General features: G+C 56.7%; 1 protein-coding gene across 1 annotated transcript; it reads right to left on the reverse strand.

The window, feature by feature from the left end:
- Window positions 1-644: 644 nt before the first annotated feature.
- IGF2 (insulin like growth factor 2) lies at window positions 645-19,460 on the reverse strand. Its single transcript, XM_049820826.1, has 4 exons — window positions 18,917-19,460; window positions 10,896-11,058; window positions 3,600-3,766; window positions 645-3,139 (listed from the first exon to the last, which is right to left on the reverse strand). Exons 1-4 carry the CDS (start codon window positions 19,028-19,030, stop codon window positions 2,897-2,899), a joined length of 687 nt encoding a protein of 228 aa, XP_049676783.1. The 5' UTR covers window positions 19,031-19,460; the 3' UTR covers window positions 645-2,896.
- Between the last annotated feature and the right edge of the window lie 1,220 nt (window positions 19,461-20,680).

Here is a 20,680-nt window from a genome sequence, read left to right on the forward strand (position 1 = left end):
GCACTGGTGCATGATGGTTATATGAGGTGAAAAGCAGCTCCTCGGGATCCCTGAAAACTTAAGAGAGGCTGTATCTACTCTGAGAAACCAGAGGAGCACCATCTGCCAGGAAACCTAACCTAGATACAACATTTTTTTTCTCCTGTTTGCCTTTGGCGCATCTTCAACCCTCGTCCAGCTTTCAGGTCTCTGGGAACAGCCCAAACCGGTAAAAGCTAAGTAAACCTCAACAGCCGCTGGGAAACACCCCCAAATCTCGCCAAGAATCCCTGGGAACATATTTATCTTGGCAGGTTCGGGGGGCATCTGCCACACGATTGAGGTTTCATGGTTGTGTTTAAGGGCACCACACCCTCTCTTGCAGGTTTGAGCCCCAAAAAGAGGAGCTGCAACGCACTCTGCTCCTCCACAAAGAGTGGCGCTTGGCGTGGCCTTCCTCCCACCCAACTTTCACCCCAAGAGCAAAAATAAATGAAAAGTAAAAGAAAAAGTCAGGCTTCGTATTCTGGATGGATATTTATTTGCTTAACAGATTATTATTTTTTTTCTTCATTTTTTTCTTTTTTGGTACAAAGCATCCAGGAAAGCTTTTGCTTCTCTTTTTAAAAAATAAAAACTAGGTTTCTTTTAAAAAAAGACACATGAAAAGGAAAAAAAAAAAAGTCAATTATTTGCAATTGCTCTGGTTTTTATTCTGCCTTCCCCACCCCACCCACTTCCCTTCCCCTCCCCTTAATTTGGACCGATTTTCATTCTTTTCCATATATATTTAATAAAATAAATAAAGGATTTTCTTTGTTGTGTATTGCAGTGCCATTTTTTTTAAACAAAGGCTTCATGGCTCAACATTGCAAGGTAATAACAAACAAAAGGATTATACATTAAAATCCTCCCCCTTTCAAGACTCCCCCTAGCCCTCCCCTCCAAACCACGAAATAGAATACAATTCAAGTAGTCTTTTTTTTTTTATGTTTTAAATGTATGGATATATAAGACAAAGCAAGTACAGAACTGGTTAACAGAGTGTCCCCATTTTATTAGCAAGTGAGAGTATATTAGGGAGATGTAATTGATTCCCCCCTTTTTACGGCTCCTAGACAGATAATATATATTATTTTAAAACCAACCTATTTTACAGCCCTCTGCCCACCTCTCAAACCCAGCCGCTCACAGAGTCCCGAGCCTCAAGCCAGAGACTTGCCTTTTCCCCCATCCCATGCAGCGGTCCCAGCCCTGCACCTGCCGGGTGCAGCCCTTCTCCTCCACAGCCCCGGGGGGGGGGCGAAGGGAGGAGGCGGGGGGCGCGGGGCGGGCGTCCGGCGAGAAGGACGCAAAGGGCAAGAGAAGGAAAAGGAGACGGTGGGGCGCGGAGCTGGTGCTTCTGCAGGGGCTTGGCGGTGAGGGCCGCCTGCCCACCCGCTCGCCGGAGCATGGGCGCGCGAGCGAGCCGTCAGGGTGGGGAGGAAGCGGTAGGTCCCCCGTGGCTCGGGAAGCCAAGCTCCGCCGGGGGTCCGTGCAGAAGCAGGCCCTCGAGTTGTAGCTGGCGACACCTTCACCATTCAAAATAGTTTGTCTCTAGAACAGTTCCCTTTTAGTCTAAATTGTGGTGGTTTTGTTTTTTGTTGGTTTTTTTTCCTAAAAAAAAAAAAAAAAAAAAAAAGGATGCGTGTCGATGTATTTCTGTGTGTGCGTGCATCTGTGTACATGAGTAACAGCCAACTAGCTCATATGGTCATGACCAAGCTATATTTCAGAAGAGAAAAGAAACACATTTATCACACTTTTCCTAAAACGAAAAGCTAAAATTTCAAGTTCAGTATTCGCTATCTTGTCCTTCCCTCCCCACCCTCCCTTGCTATTTCTGGGTTTTTTCCCTTCCAACTTACTTTAGCACCATAACACATTTTAAACATTACAATCCCTCTTCAGATACTACACAAAATGTCCCATAAAAATAGTGCTTTTTTTGCCAAAAAAGTTATATAATATATTATATATATAAATCAACTAAATCCGTGGCAAATGTGCAATGCAGACGCCTCCTCCATTTAAAGTGAGCATCAGCTCACTTTTTTCTTTTTTTTTCTTCTTTCTCCTTTCCTTTTTCTTCTCTCTTTCTCGCTTTCTCTCTCCTCTTCCTCTCTTTCTCACGTCATCAATGATTTCAAAAAGGTGCAAGTCGATTTGGAATCTTGTAATGAAGCACACACACAAAAATGCAGATGGGGGCTCCTTGGAACTTCTTCTCAGGTACATTTTTCTTTTAAAGGTGCAAAAGAAAGTTATAAAAATAAGCAAACCAAAAGAAAAAAAAAAACAAAAAAGAAGAAGAAAGTGGGGTGGGAATGAGGCGAAAAACATATATCCCTCAATATTTCTCCCCATTTCATTTTATTTTTTTTCACTTTATTGTCAAGAAAGACACGGAATGGACTCTTCTTCTCGAGAAAAAAAAAAAAAAAGATTAAGAAAAATTTTAACTTCATATCCTTTTTCCCTCTTGCTCTTTCTTTTGTCTTCTGGCGTTGGCACTGGGGATGTCACGCAGCGCCCGGCAGCAAAAAGTTCAAGTGCCAAACTGTCCCTTTGCAAGTACAGGCTTGGAAATACTGGGGGCGCGGGGGAACGAAACAGGCCTGGGAAACGCAACAACCCTCCCCCCCACCCCGAAAGGACGATGCCGCGGGAGCAGCGCTGCTCGCCGCCGCCGCCGCCGCCGCCACCATCCCCTCCTTGCTGTGTCAGTTGTTTGGTTGGGGCCGGAGCGGCGTGAGGGTCCCCCGCCGCCCCGCTCCTCGGCTCGGCGGCCCCGGGGACGGAGGGGCTCGGGGGCCGGGTCTCGCCAGTCCTCCCGCCCTCCCCCGGGAGATCAAAAATCGAGACGGCTGCTCAGGGTTCATTTCTGGGGGCCAGCCGTTTCGGGGGAGGCTCGGGCCGCTGGGGGCCTCTGGCTGGGCAGGGAGATGAGGGGACGGTGCAGCGCCTTGGCTTCCTCGGCTGCTTGCAGCCCCTCCGCCTGCCACCGGTACTGGCGAGCCCGCAGGATGCCGGGCACCTCCCGCTGCAGCCGCTGGGAGCTCTTCTTCTGCCACACGTCGTACTTGGAGTACTTGGCATGCGAGGGCTTCTGGAAGCTCTCCTGCAAGGGGACGGGATAGCAACGTTAGCTTCGCCGCAAGCCTGCCCGCCCCTCCGCATGGGGGTTCCCCTCTTTGAGCTCCGTCCGTCCCACGGAAACACTGCCCCGTCCCTGGAAACGTTCAAGGTCAGGTTGGACGGGGCTCTGAGCAACCTCATCTAGTGGAAGATGTCCCTGTTCGCTGCAGGGCGGTTGGACTAAATGACCTTTAAAGGTCCCTTCCAACCCAAACTATTCTAAGATTCTACGATCCAGCCCACCCCTGGTCCCCCACCTCATTGAAAGCTGACTTTCTGCAGGATATTTGGCATGAGTTGCCAGCAGTGGCCGTCTCTCGAAGGCTCTGCAGAAGCAACAGACCTTGCAGCTGGGCTTTGTCCCCTCCCACCCACGGCCTTCCCGTCTTCCCTCTTGCTATCTATTTCGGAGAAGGGCCGCCATCCCGGCGCAGCCCGCCTACCTTGCTGAGTGCCGGCAGGCCCGCCAGGGAGGTGGCGGAGAGGTCGCGCTCAGACTTGACGGACTTGGCGCAGTAGGTTTCCAGCAGAGCAAGGTCACAGCTCCGAAAGCAGCACTCCTCCACAATCCCCCGGTTGATCCGCCGGTTATTTCGTCCCACCGGTCTACCTGCAACAGCAAAGACCCAGGAGTTAACCACCAACCTGGACTGGTCCTCTCCCCACCTCCATGGCACCATCCCTTTGCAGGCACCCCTCCACCAGCCACTGGAGACCGGGGGATCCCACATGCTTCAAAAACAGCCGCACTTCTTGCAAACCGGCCGACACGCACCCGCAAACCGGCCGAGTTTCACGTTAAGACTTTCCCAGACAAATGCTGTTGATGCTAACAGGGCTCCCCGCATGCGCGTGGCACTAATTAAAGACACTATATATGGTGGTGATTTATTCCCCTCCTATACCTCCGGCGTGGGCAGCCCTTTTGGGCGCAGTTAAAGTGAGGAAGCTCAAGCCCAGCCCGGCCACCAGCACTGCGCCGATTACTGCGACCGTCTCCAATGTTGATCCTGGCAGGAGAGTTTTATTAGAGAGAAGCAGCGCGGCGTTGCGGCTGCCAACCTTCCTCCATCGGGTCGATGCTCAGGCAGGTGAAGCGAACCAAGGCGGCTAAATTTTACCAGATGGGACAGCTCTGAGACAGCTGCAGAAAGAATACAGGCTCCCGCACCCACCAAGAATAGCTATTAAACTTTATCTTTTAATAAGGGTTCCTCTCCCATTTCTGCCTGCAGAAGGATGCAAAAGCCCGTGTCCAGTGCAGCAACAACCGAGTGCATTTCACATCGCCGCTTAATGACGGCCAAAGCGCTCCAGAGGAAAAGCTTACATCAGTTTTACTGCTTTTTCTCCCCCTCTTGAAATAAGAGATGGGCAAATTTGAATTTCTGATGCAAAACAAATTTGCTTGGGAATTGCAACTTCCAAAACATAAACCGGCCCAAAACGAAAGGATTTTCTCCGCACTTTTGCACGCGGCGTGTTATGCGCTTGTACTGTTGTGGGGTTTGCAGCCAGGGCTCTCCCTGCACGCTGCCATGAGCACCTCTTCCCAGTGCAAGGTGTTCCGAGGGAGGGGAGCAGAGGCCAGCATCAGTGGGACTTGCAATCAGGATCCAGTACCGCATCCTGGCAGGAGAATTTGGGCATGGGAAAAACTGAGAGCAAATGGTGGAAGCACGAAGCCTAAGGCTGCTCACCATGCCGTGCCAAGCCCCGACCTACCAGCCGGCCTGTGGGAACACACAAAATGGTCCACATTGGCCCCACGCGTGACCTGTGATCCCCCTTCGCACTCCGGATGAAGCAGGCACTCAGGTATTTGGCCTTGGTGAAGATTTAAGGGCCCTGGCTTGTAAGGTGCTGGCCAATTTCCCTGGGGTGTGCCTCGCCTGGGTGCCCACCTAAAGTGCATTGGAACAAAGTGCAAAGCACAGGAGCTTTCTGTGCATGCAGTGCAAGCCCGTATGTGAAAAGCAGCCCCATATGTGTAATGCAAACATGTGTGCAATGCAGCCTTGTGTGTGCAACGCAGATATGCATGTGCAATGCAGCCCGGCATGTGCAATGCAGCCCCACGTGTGCAATGCAGACATGCAGGTGCAACGCAGACCTGCATATTCAACATAGCCCCGCATGCACAATGCAGCCTTATGTGTGCAATGCTGGCATGCAAAACCCCGAGACTGTGCCTTGCTGTGGGCTCTGCAATAGCAAAGGCCCTGGCAGCAGGGCACCCGCTCTCTGTTAAAATCAGCTGTTCCTCGATCGGCAGGGAGCCCTCTGCTCCACGCTGGCGCATTGCTGCCGCGCTCAGAGGCCGCGAGAGCAAACACGGCATCGGGGTGCAGGGTGATGGGGCAGCTGACTCATACAATGCAGCCCACCTTTGGGAGTCATTTCAAATGCTCTGTTTTCCATGTTCATCCCCCCTGCACCACCACCCCCCTTTTCTTTTTCTCTGGAAAAAATTCAGGCACAACCTTTAGCCAGCACTGCAGGAAGGTAAGAAGGACGGTTCCTTCTTGATAAAGGCTCAGCAAAGGGAGCACTGTCAGGAGTTTAATGTTCTCTCTATAAATGCTTGTGGCCAACAAGCACACCAGATTGGGCCCTCCCTTTAAAGGCAGGGCAGGCGCATTGGGTGCCCGCAGCCATACGAGTGATGCCAGAGCAGGTGATCTGGGTGGCGATGCCCAAGGGAGACGGGGGAGAGGAGCCAGCTTGGGGCCAGGTGCGTCTATTCTTCTACATGCCTGTGACGCCCAGCAAGGTCCATGGGAGACGTGCGCTGTCACTGACATCCCACACCACGTATGGCCCCCGCTCAGCACCTGTTGACCCCAGCGCCCAAACCTGCATGCGCAGCAGGTTGCTGAAGCCTTAGGCTGCTCCATAAAGGCATCCTGAGCACAAGCAGAAGGAGAGTTTGGAAAGAAAAGAGAAAAAATTCAAGTCACCCCCTCTTGCTAGCACATCCCCAGAGGGCTACATTCACACTCCTGCTGAACAGAAGGTTGCACAAGTGACAACACGCACGGTTCGGGGGGAAGTTAAGGTTTTGAAAGGTTACATGCCTCCTCTTGAAAACAGAAGTTGCTCGCTTGCAGCTATGTGTTTGTTTGGAAAGAAGGGGGCGGGGGAACAATAAGCAAAGCAGGACCATTTTCACTGCCTTGCCATCAAGGGCACTTTCTGGTACGGGAGCGCATGGGAAGGTCACAGCAGCACACGTTTGCAAACGCCCAGGTGTGGCATCGCCAGGGTGAGCTCCTGGCAAGGACCACCACAGCGGCACGGCCCCTTCCTCCCGGCTCGCTGCCGCTGCCCAGCCGGCGGGCACACGCGTGTCCCCCGGCCCTAACGCGCTACCCCTTCGCTCTTGCATAAAGCTGCTGCGTGCCGTTCCCCTTGCTGGCGCCGCTGCCAGCTCCACTGCGACGGTCCGATAGGGCACATTTCCCATTACATAATTGTCCGTAGGGATCTCGCCAAATGCCAATACAATCCTCTGCAGGAGAGTTACTTTGGGGAAAAAAACAGGCAAACATAACAAACAGGGACTTAGTCCCAGAAAGCACCTGGAGACAACAGCCCAGGGAAGAGATGCCAGGACATTGCTGGTTAACAGCAATATCGCTGCTGACCTGGATTGGGAAAAGCGTTTGTTCCATAACACGATTTACGAATGGACTAAAGGTTGAATTTCCTGGCTTTTGCCCATGGGTGGCATCTCACTTTACTGCCACTGCCAAACCCAGGGAGGGTTCTGCCGCTCCGTCCCTTGTCCGCAGGGAAGAGCTGCGCGGGCAGCCGGCTGCGGCACCGCTGGGGTGCACAAGCCACTTCCCATTCCGCCTCCTCCCGAGGAAACGCACTTCCTCTCGGCCTTCAATGAGCGGCTGTGCTTTCTTTTTCCCCAAATTGTGCTCCACCAAAACCTCCCACAGCTCTGCTGAGGGGTCGAGCCCCGTGATGCAAAGCCCGGCGATGCAAAGCCCAACGATGCAAAGCCCTCCAGCTGCGCAGGGTTATTCCTGCCTGGCAGCGGCTATCCTGACAGGGGGAGCTGGGCATCCTGGCAGTGGTGCAAAGCCAAACCCGCTCCCCAGAGAACCCGGACACCGCGTACCTGCAGCTCAGCTATGCCTCCACGCCGGAGGCGGTGGCACCGCCGTGGCTGCGGGGGGACAGGAGGGACCCTTCCCTGGAATTGCCGCCCCACCGCTCCGGGCTCCCCACCCTCACCGGGGCCGTACAGATGCCGTGGGGAGGGGTGCGTGGTGCCGGTGCCACCCTGGCCGGGTCCCCTCTCCTCCGGTCAATCAGGCAGCAAGCCGAGTGGAAGGGGACTTTGGGTGTAAACAGTCCTCGCGCCCCTGTCGCAGGAATGTCGGGAGCAACAAGGGGGCCTTTGTGCGGCACCGGGCCCCGTCCCAGTGCCCCCGGCCTGGCCCTCCCCCACCCCGGCACCGCACTTTCCCCCCTGCTTTTTCCTAGTATTATTCGGAGGAGCGGCGGGTGCGCAAGAATGTGCCCCGTCAGCACAAGCGGCTGCAAAGAGCTAAATTCTTATCAGCTGTTGGAAAGGAGGAAACAGGAGCTGTTGTTTACAGAGAAGTCGGATGCCTCTCCCCTTGCAGCCCCTTCTCCCCTCCCTGCCAGCATTGCATGACAGCAACTTCGCGGCCCGGGCTTCCTCTCGACCTGCCCCGCTTTTTTCCCTCGGAGCTGCGCTCGGCATCCCTCTGCGGGCCATGCCGCCGGCCCCGGGGTGGGTGCCGGGGAGCAGGGAGACGGGGTCCCGACCCCGCCGCAGAACCACGGCGGGATGCCACCACCTTGCCAGCACCTGCGGGCCAGCCCCCAAAGCCTTAATAGTCACGGAAGGGAGGAATCACGGCAGAGGCGGAGAGCAAAGCACGCACAGCTCCGGCTGCAGCTTGCCCAGGCACCCCTGGGATGCAGCACAGGGCTGGTGTGGTGCACATTGCCAGGCCCACCCTGCGTCCTGCGGCCAGGTAGCCCCGGCGCTGCCGGCTCCTGCCCCCGCTGGTGCAGCTCTTTGGCAGCTCCAGCTCTCGGAAGCAGTTTCAACATCCTCGGCCCCAAGCACCTGCCAGCCACGACGCCTCCAAGGGCACCTGGGGCCTGGCACTCACTCTCCGTGCCAGCGGAGTGACGGGCATCCCAGTTATCAGGGGGTGCACCCTCCCCCGTCTAGGTTGCATATTTCCCTGTTGCCAGATGCCGGAGGGGTGAAACACCGTCGGTACGCTGCATCCCCTTGCACGGATGCAAACAGCGCTTTATTTCAGAGCTAGCCTCGCTAGCTAAGTGGTCCCTTGTAAGAATGCAGAGCATCATTTAAGTACTTAAATCACCACTGCAGCAGGAAACCGATAACAGATTTTCATACCATTTTGGGTTTTTTCCAAGATTACCAGTCAGATGCTTGCAACAAGCCCATCCAGCAAGCGGGGCCCACGTGTTCCTGCGGGACAAGGCTGCCCAAGTCATTGACCTCCCATACGAATGACTGCGTTAGCGCAGGCTGCTCATCAGGTTGCACGTTCTATGCTGTGAAGCGCTCATGACAAACCCAGGCCTGGTTTTAAGATGTAAACCCGCAATAGTGCGACATAACCATACCCTATCGAGACTATACGGTGACGATAGTGTAGGGTTTAGGAATGAAGATGAATCTGGTCAGGAGAATTAATGACTTTATGAGGCCAACTGATGGAGGCAGAGAGAAAAAATGAGGCGAGCTGGGGATGTCCAAACCCTCCATCAAGAACAGCCATTGCCCAAATGTCTTCAGCCCTGCATGGCACAGGCTGGTCAGATGCTGAAGGGGTTAAAATATGGGACTGGGGGGACTTTGCTTCATCCCCGGCACCTGGGCTCTCCAGAAATATTTAAAAAGAAGAAGGGGGGACGAGAGAGGACAAAAAAAGCAAAAGCAAGAATCCCCTTGCAAGCACCAGGCTGGCCACTTGGCACCAAGCGACTTGTCTGCCTTCAAAAGTGTTTTTATTTTGGCCTGGGCGGCTGGGTTATTTGAGGTGAAAGGAGGTCAGTTTGTCCGTAAAACAAAAGCCCCATTCCCTTTCATCCCCAGAGAGGGGGAGGAGGGAAGAGAAACCATGGGAGGGAGACGGATGCTCCTCTATATATAGAGGGAGAGGAAGAGGTGCGAGAGCGGGAGAGGAGCTCGCCTCCTCGCCACGCCGGTAAGGCCAGCCCCGGACCCGCCACCTCAGCCAAGCTCCAGCACGGGGCTCATTGGTGGAGGAAAGGTGGAAGGGGGAGACAAGGGCAGCTGACGTGCAAACCCTCGCCATTCAGCTTAGCGAGAGGAAGGAAGCTCGCCCAGGGCGTCCCCAAAAGCACTGCCTGCCCGCAACACCCGGGGGGGGCCTTGAAAACATCCTGCTGCTCAGCTGGGACAGGGCAGGGGGATCTCCCCCAGCCAGCTGCAAAGCCACCGGCAGCCCAACCGCCTGCCCAAAATTACACAGCTCGAACCCTGGCTGCTGCTGGATGTGGGGTCCCTGTGCCTCTCCCTGCCCAACCTCAGCAGGCAGCATCAGCCAAGTCTGGGTTGACATCCAGGCTGGGAAGGGACATCCAGGTTGGGAAGAGACATCCAGAGTCGTCTCCTAACTTTGCAGCGCCCTGTTCCCTGCACAAGCAGACTGGGATGAGAGGGAGGCTGGCTTTTGACTCCACTGCTCCAGAAAACACCCTGTTACTTGGAAGTGACTTTTTAATTCCTTCTCCCAAGGCAGAGTCAAGACTGCCAAATGCACAGCACCACGTGCAGCTGGTATCTCCATCCTCTTCCTCCCCATTTGGCTTTGCATCTTTCCTGTAGTCAGTCACTCTGAGGTTCAGTCCTCAGTGGGCAGCAAGACAGAGGGTCTTCCCTCTCCCAAGCAGACCAGGGGACCGAAACACCAGAACAGGGCCTCGCTCTCAAGTTACCTTCACCCGTAGATTACTGAGCATCCATTGCTACCGGTTTCCTCCTCCTCCTCCTCCCCATTTACCAGCTAAGCCGTTGTACTGCTAACGCCAATGGTCCAAACCCCCAAAGCGTCCTGGTGGAAAGCCTGCTCCAGCCAACTGTCCTGAAGCCACCTGTACTCTGCGGACAACGGCGACGCTGCATTTTTTTGCACTAGCCACGCTGCAGAAGGGCAAGACATCACTCTTTAGCAACAGGTTCAACAGCAGGTAGCCCAGAGGCCACAAATCCTATTTTGGGAGCAGCCTGGAAGCTGCAGCTATGCCCAGAAAAGAAGAGCGCTCAGCTCCCTGCCTGCTCTCAGGATGCAACACTTAGACAGCGAGGTTTAAAGATAAGCCAGGGCCCAAGCTCAGCAGATAGCTGGCTGCAGACATCCTCATTATTTTAATGACTTGCCCACATCGCCAGTGAGCCAACCACCTATATGGCTCCCCAGCGATATTTGACTTTTCCCGAGCATCAAACGCAGGACCCAATTTCCCCATGGGACTAGACAGTCCCCAAAATCGGCGCAAGGTGGGTGCACGTCACCCTGGGCACATCGCTTTTCTCGCTACTCTCCTCGCCCACTGCCAGGTACAAGGCAATCACGAAAAGCACTGGGCTGGGAAACCCCTCCTTTCCCTCCCGGCCCGGCTCCACCAAAGCAAGGCATCGGTGGGCGCAGCATCCTGCCCGCTGCCGGCGGCTGCCCGCCACTTACTGAAGTAGAAGCCCCTGTCCCCACAGACGAACTGCAGCGTGTCCACCAGTTCCCCGCCGCAGAGGGTCTCCGCCGTGCCATACGCCGCAGCCGAATCCAGCGCGTAGGCCAGGAAAGCCAGCAGCAGCAGCAGCATCCGCCTCACCGCACACATCCTCTGCACCTGGAGACAGAGGCACAGTGTTAACAAGGTGCAAGAGACCCCTTCTGCCACCTCCCCCAGGCAATGCCCCCTCCCCTGCCCGGCACGCCTGGGGTTTGATGCCCGGACATGTCAGGGTGCTGCAGGGAAGGACCAGCAGCGCTGAGCCAGCCGCTGGTGTGAGGCTGGCTCCCTGCACTCGCCCCACCGGTCAGCCGCTGCGGTCAGACAAGGTTTGCATTGAAGCAGTTTTTCCATTGGAAAATCCCACTTCAGCCTACCTCTGAAAGGCTTTTATTCCCCCTGCTCTTTCAACAGCGTGATTTTTTTATTTTTCCCTGCTTTTACATGGGAAATCATTCAAGTGATTATTGGGAGGTGGGGGTTTTTTTTTCCATTTCTGATGACAGGTTTTCATGCCCTACCCGAACGCGTGTTCCCCCAAAGCAGAAACAAATGAAATTTCAACCTGTCCTAGAGCTGCTTTTGAGGAAAGCCGGGTTTTGCCGGGGCGCAGCGGCCTTCACCCCGGGCATGCGAGAGACTCGCACGGCCGAGGTTTGGGCAATCGAGGGGCTGATTGCACAAGCCGTGTTTGCTGATGAGAGCCGGGGCCGAGAAGACATCCCTCAGGAGCACAGCGGTCCCACAGGAAACACGCCTGAGGCATCACCAAGGAGGGCCAAGGGGGTATCAGCCGGTGCGGAGGATTAACAAAGAAACTCCCTGGATATTTGCTAACTAACCCAAAGATTTCCCCTGACTCTGCTCCAGCAAACAGCTTTACCTCCGTGTCAGCTTCTGCAGTTGTAAAGCGAGGGTGCCGTTGCCTCGCTGGATGAGGCAAAACCCATGGATGGGTCAAGGCATTATAGCCACTCATCATTGTATATATACAACCAAATAACGATGGTGGCCGGACAGGTCAGCTCAAAACGAAGAGGGGAAGCGTGGCAAAATAGCAGCTGGCGTGGGGCAATGCTAAATCTCAAATGGAGCATCCCCTCTCCCTGCTAATGCTCAGCCAAGATGCTGGGTTTCACATCCAGCCTTCATCACCATAGCATCTGAGCAACCCGAGAATAATACCAGTTAATGAATATTACCTCACCCCCCCGGGATGCTCAGAGATGGAGCCGAAGCCCAGGATAGATTAAATGACTCGCCCAAGGTCACGGGGGAAGTCTGCAGCGCAGCCAGGAAATTAGCCCAGCTCCCCCGAGGGCCCGCTACGGTCCTGCCAGCAATAAAGCCACCCTTGCTACCAACTTTTTACTAGCACATAGCTCAAATCGTCGCTGCTAGAAATGCACCGTGCTTACGAGTCGCGAGCTCTTCTGAGCAGCGGGAGGACGGGGATTAGCAGCAAGAAAAGCCGAAACGGAGGCTGCAAGGTCTGGGTGGGCTGAGGGGGGCATCCCCCGCCGGCATGAGCTTTGATACCCATCGTATTGCTCAGCCCATGGTGGCAGAGACCAGCAAGGCTGGCAAAACCCCTTCAGGGCTCTGGACAAGAGAGGCAGCAGCCCTGGGAACAAACTGGACTCAAACCAGCAAGTGATGGGACCAGGACCAGCTTTTCCAGTAGCACCGGTCCCTTCGGCACACTGGGGGGGCTTTGGTCTATATTACGCTACGAGCAGAGGGATGGCACCGGACTGTGATTGCACCATGCTGCCAAGCTGCAGTGTTTTGCTACCAATACCTTTTCACCTTGATTTTTTTGTCAAATGGCCAACGGGTATTTACTGGGCCTCCCCAGCACGACCGCAGCATCGCCTTCGCTGCTGAAGTCATGTCCCTGGTGCAACAGCATCGGCAGCCGGCTCTCCAATTGACAAGAGACCAATGATCCCACTCCCTTTCCTCTCCCCCCACTCCCCTTTTTCCTCTTTTTTTTACACGCAGCTCCTGATTGCTGGTGTCCCCAAGGCACAGGTAGCACCAGCAGCTCATTGCTGGGGCAGCGGATGTGTGCCAGCCAGTGCCGCCGTCAAAGCCACTGACGTGGGACTTCAGGACACCCAAATAATCCCCCCTCCCCAGGTAGGCTCACACTGGCTGTGAGCACTGTGGCTAGCAAGCAGGCTGCCTGCCAGCCTCCCCAACCCAGAGCCAGCCCCCCAGAAGGGGTTTGCTTGGTGGCAGGGGTGACAAACACAGTTTTTCCTCCACATTCAGTCTAATGAAAGGTGTGAGATTCTCTGAAGCAAGGGGAGAGCAAGGTTTTGTCGGCGGGGTGATATCTGACGCTGGGGAGACTTGATACCTTCTCTGGAAAAAACCTTGCTCTCCTCGGAAAATACCCGCTCCTGCGCAACCCCGCACCACAAGCACAAGGCGGCCCCTGGCAGCCTTCCCTTGCCACCACTGCGAGCTCTTTTAGGGTGTCCGTGCACCCCTTAACTGCGGCCAGGAAGCTCCCCTGAAGCCACGAAGACAGGAACTTCCCCGACGCCGTCACCCAGAGCCGGGCTAACGTGGAGGTGTACGATGCGATGAAGTCCCCCTTTGCCCACGCATCAACCGCCAGCACTTTCCACCTCTGTCACCTTGGCGTCTCCCCGCTCCCTCCGGCAGCCATGTAACGAGAAACCAGGCGGCAAAGCAAAAAGCATCTTTATATACTACCCGGTGCTGCAGTTTGTCTCCAGCTTGATGGAGCCGCAACCCAACCCAACCCCGTAAGCCCTTCCCTCTTGCTTTGGCCCTACTGACCCTGCAGAGAAAAAGTCTCCAGGCTTCACCCAAAGGCTAGACAGACTCACAGGGTGCCGTCACCGGCTCAGCCCATCCCAGTGACCTTTCAATCGATCGATCCTTTCCCCCTCCTGCTCCTCCTTAGCAAGGATGGGCAGCACCCACGCAGAAGACCTCGCAGCTACCCTGTCGCGGCTGCCAGAGCAGGTGCTGCTCCCCAAAATGGGGCAGCACGGCATGGCTGGGTGCCCGCAGCCCACGACCCAGTACAAGCACCGTGCCAGCTGCACAGGTTGCACGTGGCTTCAGGTGTCATGGCCAAATCCTGCTCAGCATTGTGAGCCGAAGTCGTGTGAACCTCTCTAAGCCTTCATTCTCCACTGGAAATGTGGGACAGCACTGCTTTCGGTTTCTAGTGCAAGCATTAGGACAGGGACAGCCCCCTCAGCTGTGGGACAGGAGTAAATTCACACCGACAGCTGGTAAAACCTTCAGGTTTTATTAGAAAGCCTCTCTCACATGAGATGCAACAGGAATAAGGCAGCGAGAGGCAAGCGGGGGACCTTCCTAAAGGACAAGGTCCCCTCTCCACTAGGAGAGAAGCTACGCCCACCAAAGTTGCATTCTTGCCAAAGCGGGTTGAATCAGCCGTGCCAGCTGCCATTCCCCCTCCTGTGTCCACAGAGAGCTCAAATGCTTCCGGATGCGGTTTTAACCAGGGGCCATGGGAACAGCAGGGTGAGACAAGCTGGGTGCCCAACAACCTGAGCACCAAATTCCTCCTTAACAAGGGCTCGGACTCCATGCAGTGTGCAAGAGGGTGATGCAAGAGGAATTTCTTAGTTGCACAGGTGCCCTGGACTGTCCTGAGAATCGCACCTGAAGCTCCTCCGGATAACCCACATCTGAGCAGCCTTCTCAGCGCCGGAGAGGCTCAGGCAAGCCACCAGAGCATGTTGCTGGCCTCTCCTTGCCCGGAGAGGGTCTGCTTTGCTCTCCATCCTTCATGTCCCTCTCCGGCCTTCCCTCAAATCCCCAGGTCCCCACGCTAAGCCAGGCTGCCGCTGGAGCCAGCTCGGCCGCGAGCTGCTGCATGCGGGATGCTGGCACTGCCTTGGGACTCCTGCGTATTCGCTCCTGGCAGCACCCGCTGCTGCACCCATGGCCGGGGACCCCTGAACACCTCTTGGCAGCCCTCAGCCAGCCGTGAGACACCAAGGGAAAGGGTCCTCTCAGAGCGGCTGTGGCGTGCCGGGAGCGAGAGACCGAGGGCAGGTCTGCAGCGGAGCCACCCTCCCGCCCGAGGCCGTTAAAGGAATTTTTCAGGATTTGCTGCAGAATCAGCTGGATCGGCGATTTCTGTCCAGCTGCTAGGGAGTCGGGGGCCAAGAGGCCACAATGCACTAAAAGGCCCAGTTGCCAAATCTCGGAGGACAGCTCAGGCATCCCTTGCATCCAGGCTTGTCCTGAGCCAACCAAACCACGGTGCCTCTCTTGGGCAACAAACAGCTCCCCAAAAACGGAGACTAAACCTCCTGTCTGACCTAATTCCTTCTTCAGTCTGGCCTTCATTACAATTTAATATGAACAGAAAAATGTAGGAGGGAATTGACAGATGGCCCAGTCTGCAAAATTTGGATTTGGACAGCAAAAAGAAAAAAAAAAAACAACAAAAAAACCCAAAAAATCTCGCTTCTTTGTGGAGCAGTGCAGCGTTTAAAAGGGAGCACGGCAAAAAGTCGTCAGCCCAAACCCAGCAGTGGGTGCAGGAGGGGAAAACCCCAGTTTGCACATCCCAGCCTCCATCACCCTCTGCCCCTCCAAAAAAAAGCGGGCAGACCGATGTGCTACTCTGATGATTGCCTGCGAGAGATGCTGAGCATCCATCCTCTCGGTCGGCGGCCCCAGGAGAGCAGGGAGCTGACCCGGTTTTGAGCGTGGCTTTCCCGAAGGGGCAGGACACAGGCACGTGCCAAGCGAATGCCGCCCCTGCCCACGGGCAACCTCGCGCAGGGGGCCAGGCCAGGACGCCCAGGGGTGCCAAGTAGCGAAGGGCTAGCGGAGGCCGTTGGGGAGAGACAGGTGCCTTGTCAGCCGAAAACCACCCAGGGGCTGCATCTTGGGCAGAGGCAAGGGGGCTGAGGTGCCCAGCAGTACCCGAAGGGAGAGAAGCCACCACGCACTGTGCTGCAGGAAGAGCCTCCCTTTTCATCTAGACGAGAAAGAAGGAGATTTCCAACCCACAGCTTGGAAGAAGCAAGCTTCGAAACACAGAACTTTCGACCATCGAGCTGTCAGGCGAATAAAACTGACCCAGGACCAGGAGGTTTGCTGTTTAGCTCAGGGTTGAAAAAAATAAAAAACCTCATGATTCTTGGCACCTGGCTCGCATGACATTCATATGGCTGAGGTTGGCAATGCTGCTGCTATTTTTAGCCCTCACTTTTTTGTCTTCGCTGCTCGTCCCCATCGGCAGCCCACTCCAGCCCGTGCCGGGGTCACCTTTCCGCCCGCGAGTGGGGAGAGACACCTGCCTCCTCTGCCTGCGGGACAGCGGCCGGGGCAGGCAGGGGAGCACTGCCCGCACCCTGCGTCTATACGTGCCGCCGCAAGAACTACCATAGCTGTGGAAAAATCAAGCTGAAAAAGGTGAATGGGGTATTCAGTACCATTTACTCACCCCACTGGGGAGTAAGAGCGTATTGCACAAATTTTGGTATGCAGCCCAGAAACATTTGATTTATTGCATAAAAAAAAGGAAATGCAATCTTGCTTAACTCTTCTAAAGACAGCTGGCAGGACCCAGGGAAGGGATTTAAGTCCATTTTAGTAGCCTCACTTAACTCCTTTCTTTATTGTTCCTCTCTCCTTTCTGCATTCCCGTCCAAAACCTGGAGTATATCAGGGAAAGTTAACAGCAAGTTAAGCTGTTAAATCAGAAATTGTGGTGACTGGAGTCTACTGGCAAGTGATATTCCCACAACACGTTGAACTTGCTTTATGTCTTGGCAGAGCGGCTTTAACCCTTTCAGAGCCGGGCTGCAACCCCCAAGGCAGATTTCTCCCCCGCCCCGGAGCCCCCTGCCTCTCCTGACCCCTCACGCAAAACTACCGAGGGAGGCCGGTATCTCTTTGCCCCATTAAGACATACAGCAGCCTTTAAAAGCAAAGACAATCCAAAGAAGGATCGGAGAGGTCAGTCCCAGGACACGAGCGGGGAGAGGGTGGGCCACTTACAGTGCTCGTATGCACTGCTGGAAACACACCAACTCCTCGGTCCCTCTAAAAATAAGACCTCACCTGCTGTGTTTGCTTTATTTAAAAAAAGAAAAGTACAGAAATGCTTTTCTCTGGTGCTCCATGAGGCGAGCTGGGCTCACACTGAAGCCTATAGGAATCAATGGGGAGACACGCACTGACACCTCCGGGTTGCCTGGTCAAAGCAGCAGCCCTCCAGCTGGGCTGCAAAAGGATCACCTGTCAGAAAAAGCACTGGGACACACACGCAGACACATTTTGGCTCTCAAATTTCATGCGGCGGTGGGAGGGGACCTGCGGTGTCAAATCTTTTATCCCTTAATGAATTTTCACAGGAGCCGGGATAGCCCCTTTGAAAGGCTGAGTAAACTTGTGTGGGTGTCGACAACATGGAGCAAGATTTACAGCTCTGACCCATTCACCCCCACTGAAATTGTCAAGCTGGGTCCAAAACAGCTCAGTGAAGCTCAAATCAGAAGTGTCAGTCAGTTTTATTCCTCCAGATGTCCTAAGCACAAAGTCACCCTCACAAAACCCCACGACCCAGGCTCCTCAACTCCACTCTAAATCGAGGCGAGAGGAGGAATAAAAATCCCAACACGCTGAACCCTGCGAAGTAAGAACCACACACACACACAGAGACACACGCGCAACCTGACAACAAATAAACCCAAAGAAAACCAGGCCTTGGCCTCCCAAGCACGTCCCGGCATTTGGAAGAAAACTACAGACTTTGTATAGGAAGCCTCGACTCAAGGGTTGAAAGCAGCGGTTCTCCCGAGGTGTCTATTTAAAACCACCCACACAAACCTTGTTTTTACACTTGATTGCTCGCCGCCGCCTGAGCTAGCCCTGGCGTATCAGAAACCCTGCTAAAGTACCACTGGCTTGAGGCGAGGCAGCCACATCTGCTGGTACAGTTACGCTAAATCCGAGTTTCCTCATGTGCCCCAATTCCCTACTGCTCAACAGAGTGCTAAAACCTTTCCAAGTTGCGCTCTTAAAACAATTACTGTAGGGAAAAGCAATCGGGAAGGAAGAAGAAGAAGGAAAAAAAAAAAATCAAAAAATCACACAAAGTCGAAGGCTGCATGCCAACCATTAACTCTCACTCCATTTTGGCTTCGCTTTCTTGTTTTTCCTCTCTGTATTTTTATCCCTCCGAGGCCCGACACACCGCAGTGTTTTGCAGAAGAGAGTTTAATAACCTCCCCGGTCTCCGAAGCCGGAGAACGGCCCGTCCCTTCCCCTCGCCGCCCCGCTACCAGCCTCTCCCCGCGCCCCGCCGCCAAAACGACCCCGCCGGCGGGGGGAGCGCCGGGGGCCGCGCAGCCCCGCCTGACCTCGCGTAGCCCCGGCCCGGCCCCCGCACGGCCGCGCTGCCGCCAGCCGGGCCCCGCACGCCCCTCCGCGGCTCCCCACGCGGGACCGCCCCCGCGCCCCAGCGCCGGCTCCCCGCCGCCTCCCGGCCGCGCAAAAGGCGCGCAGACCGCGCGCAAGCGGTCCCGCCGCCAGCATCCCCCCACCCCCGGCCCCCCGCGAGGTGCGGGGCGGGAGCGGGGCGGGGGGGGAGGGGGGGGGGGGCGCGCAGGCAGCCGGCGGGCCGTCCCCGCCGCCGGGACGCGGGACGGCCCCCCCTCCCCCTCCCCCTCCCCCCCCCCCGGGGATCCCCCACGCACCCCAGGGCGGCGGGCCGCCCCGCCGGTCCGCGGCTGGGCCGGCTCTCGGGGTCCCTCTAGCGACACGCGTGGGGACGGGCGGGCAGCGGGGCCGGCGCGGCGCGGCTCGGCATGGCACGGCGCGGCATGGCACGGCTCTACCCGGCGTGGCACGGCGCGGCACGGGCGGGGGGGGCCCTCCGGCCTCTGCCCGCGGAGGGGCGGCGCGGAGCGGCGCGGAGCGGAGCGGCGCGGGCGCTTACCTTGGCGCTGCCGCTGCTACTCTCAACTTCTGGCGGCGGCGGCGGCGGCGGCGGGCCGGGGAGGAAGGCAGGCTGCCGGCAGCGCTCATCCGTGTGTGCCCCGGCGCTTGACATGCTGCTCTCCTGCCCTGGCAGCGATCGCGGCTTTGGCTCGCCTTCCCCGCGCCCTGGCTCGCTCTCCTCGCCTTGCCTTTTTGGTATGTCAAGTCCCCGCTCGATTTTGTCTGAAGGATGTTATTTTGTTACGATCAGGTATTTTGTTAGTCTAGAGAGCGAGCGAGCGCCTTCCTTTGCTGGCTTGGGTTTTTTTCCCCTTTTTTTTCTTTCCTTTTTTTTTCTGGTCGTCCCCCCTCCCTTTTTTTTCTTTTTTTTGTTTTTCCTTTCTTTTTTCCTTCTCTTTCTCTCCTCCTGCTTTGGCTGCCCCTTGGGTGGCTCTCACTTTTGTGTTTACTGACTGCGTCCCCCTGGCCGGGGCGGAGGGGCCGGCTGCCTGACTGCCCGCTGCTCCCGGCTGGCTGCCCCACGAGCGAGGAGACAGGCAGGGCGCTCCGGCTGCCCCCCTTTTATACCCCCCCAATGGGCATGCTCTGACTTCCCCAGCGAGCACCAGCCCGGCCACGCAGCCAATAATGTTGCAGAGCGGTCTAACCCCCTCTCTTCCCTCCCTCCCTTCCTTTCTTCCCTCCTTCTCCCTCGTAACCCTCCGGAGTCCAGCTCGGGGAGGGAAGAGGGGACAGAAAGTTTCTGCCGCACGGTTCCTCCGCGGGCTGCTCCCGGGTGGGGGCTTTGACCCACCCCGGCCTGCCCCGGGGAGGGGGGGGGGGGGGGGGGGGAGGCGAGGGGGGCTGCGCGCATCCCCCCCCCCACCCCCCCCGCAGGTGAGGGGAGGAGGTGGGGGCCCACGCCCCGAGCCCGTGCCCAAAATGCTGGGGGGGCACCCCTTTGAGCGCCTCTCGCTGCCGGATGGCGAGCCCCAAGCCCTGGGGGGGGGTAAGCGGGAGCAGCGGGAGATTGCCCCGCCCGCCCCGCTTTCGGGGCTCTCTCTAGGTGTGCCCGGGGCACAGGTGTCCGTGCCGGCCGCCTTGCGCCGCTCTGGCCCCCAAACTGCTCCGCAGGGCTCCCCGACAAAGGCACGGGCGTCCCAGGAGTGCCGGCCGCTCGGCCCCCCGGTGGGGACCCCGCGGTCTCCCGCTTGCCCTGTCCCCACGTTACGTGCCCCGGTGCGGGCGGGCAAGCCCCCTCCTCAGCAGAATCGAGCCCCCGCGTCCACCCGCGCACGTCCGTGCGGACAACATGGACGCTCCCCCTCCGCAGGGCAGCAGCACTGGGGTTTTGCACCCCGCAGAGCACCTTCCCGGAGCTCGCCAGGTCGCCTCTGCTTCCCACGGGCTTCTGCAAGCGAGCGCGGTTGCCTTTAAGCCAAAGGGAGTTTTTCCCAGGCTTCGCCGTGCGTGTACAGCAGCGCGCAGGCTGAACGCGCTCCCGCTGCCCTGCCAGTGCTGCATGGCAGTCGCGTTGTGCTGCATTGAGCAAAACTCGCCTTCTCCCGAGGACCTGCCCGCCAAGTCTGCCCCGCCGGGGAAGCGGCTGCCCCAGGGGAAGGGACCCCGCTCGCTCTCGGAGCCCCTTGCGAGGGCACGCAGCCCAGGTTGCGCTTGCGGGCACGCACCCTCCTTGGAGCGGAGAGGAGCCGAGCCGCCCGAGAGCGGGCAGCAGGTTGGTCCGTCTCGGGCAGCGCTCGCCATAGGTAGTGGTGTGAAAGGA

The sequence above is a fragment of the Accipiter gentilis genome, chromosome 17 (assembly GCF_929443795.1).
Source record: "Accipiter gentilis chromosome 17, bAccGen1.1, whole genome shotgun sequence".
Classification (NCBI taxonomy): Eukaryota; Metazoa; Chordata; class Aves; order Accipitriformes; family Accipitridae; genus Astur; species Astur gentilis.

Excerpts from the sequence above, each read along its gene's own strand:
- IGF2 (XM_049820826.1), bottom strand. The coding sequence starts at position 19,030 with ATGTCAAGCGCCGGGGCACACACGGATGAGCGCTGCCGGCAGCCTGCC. Across the intron at positions 11,059-18,916 it reads GTAGCAGCGGCAGCGCCAAG|GTGCAGAGGATGTGTGCGGT; the intron begins GTAAGCGCCCGC and ends CTCTGTCTCCAG. Across the intron at positions 3,140-3,599 it reads GCCTGCCGGCACTCAGCAAG|GAGAGCTTCCAGAAGCCCTC; the intron begins GTAGGCGGGCTG and ends GTCCCCTTGCAG.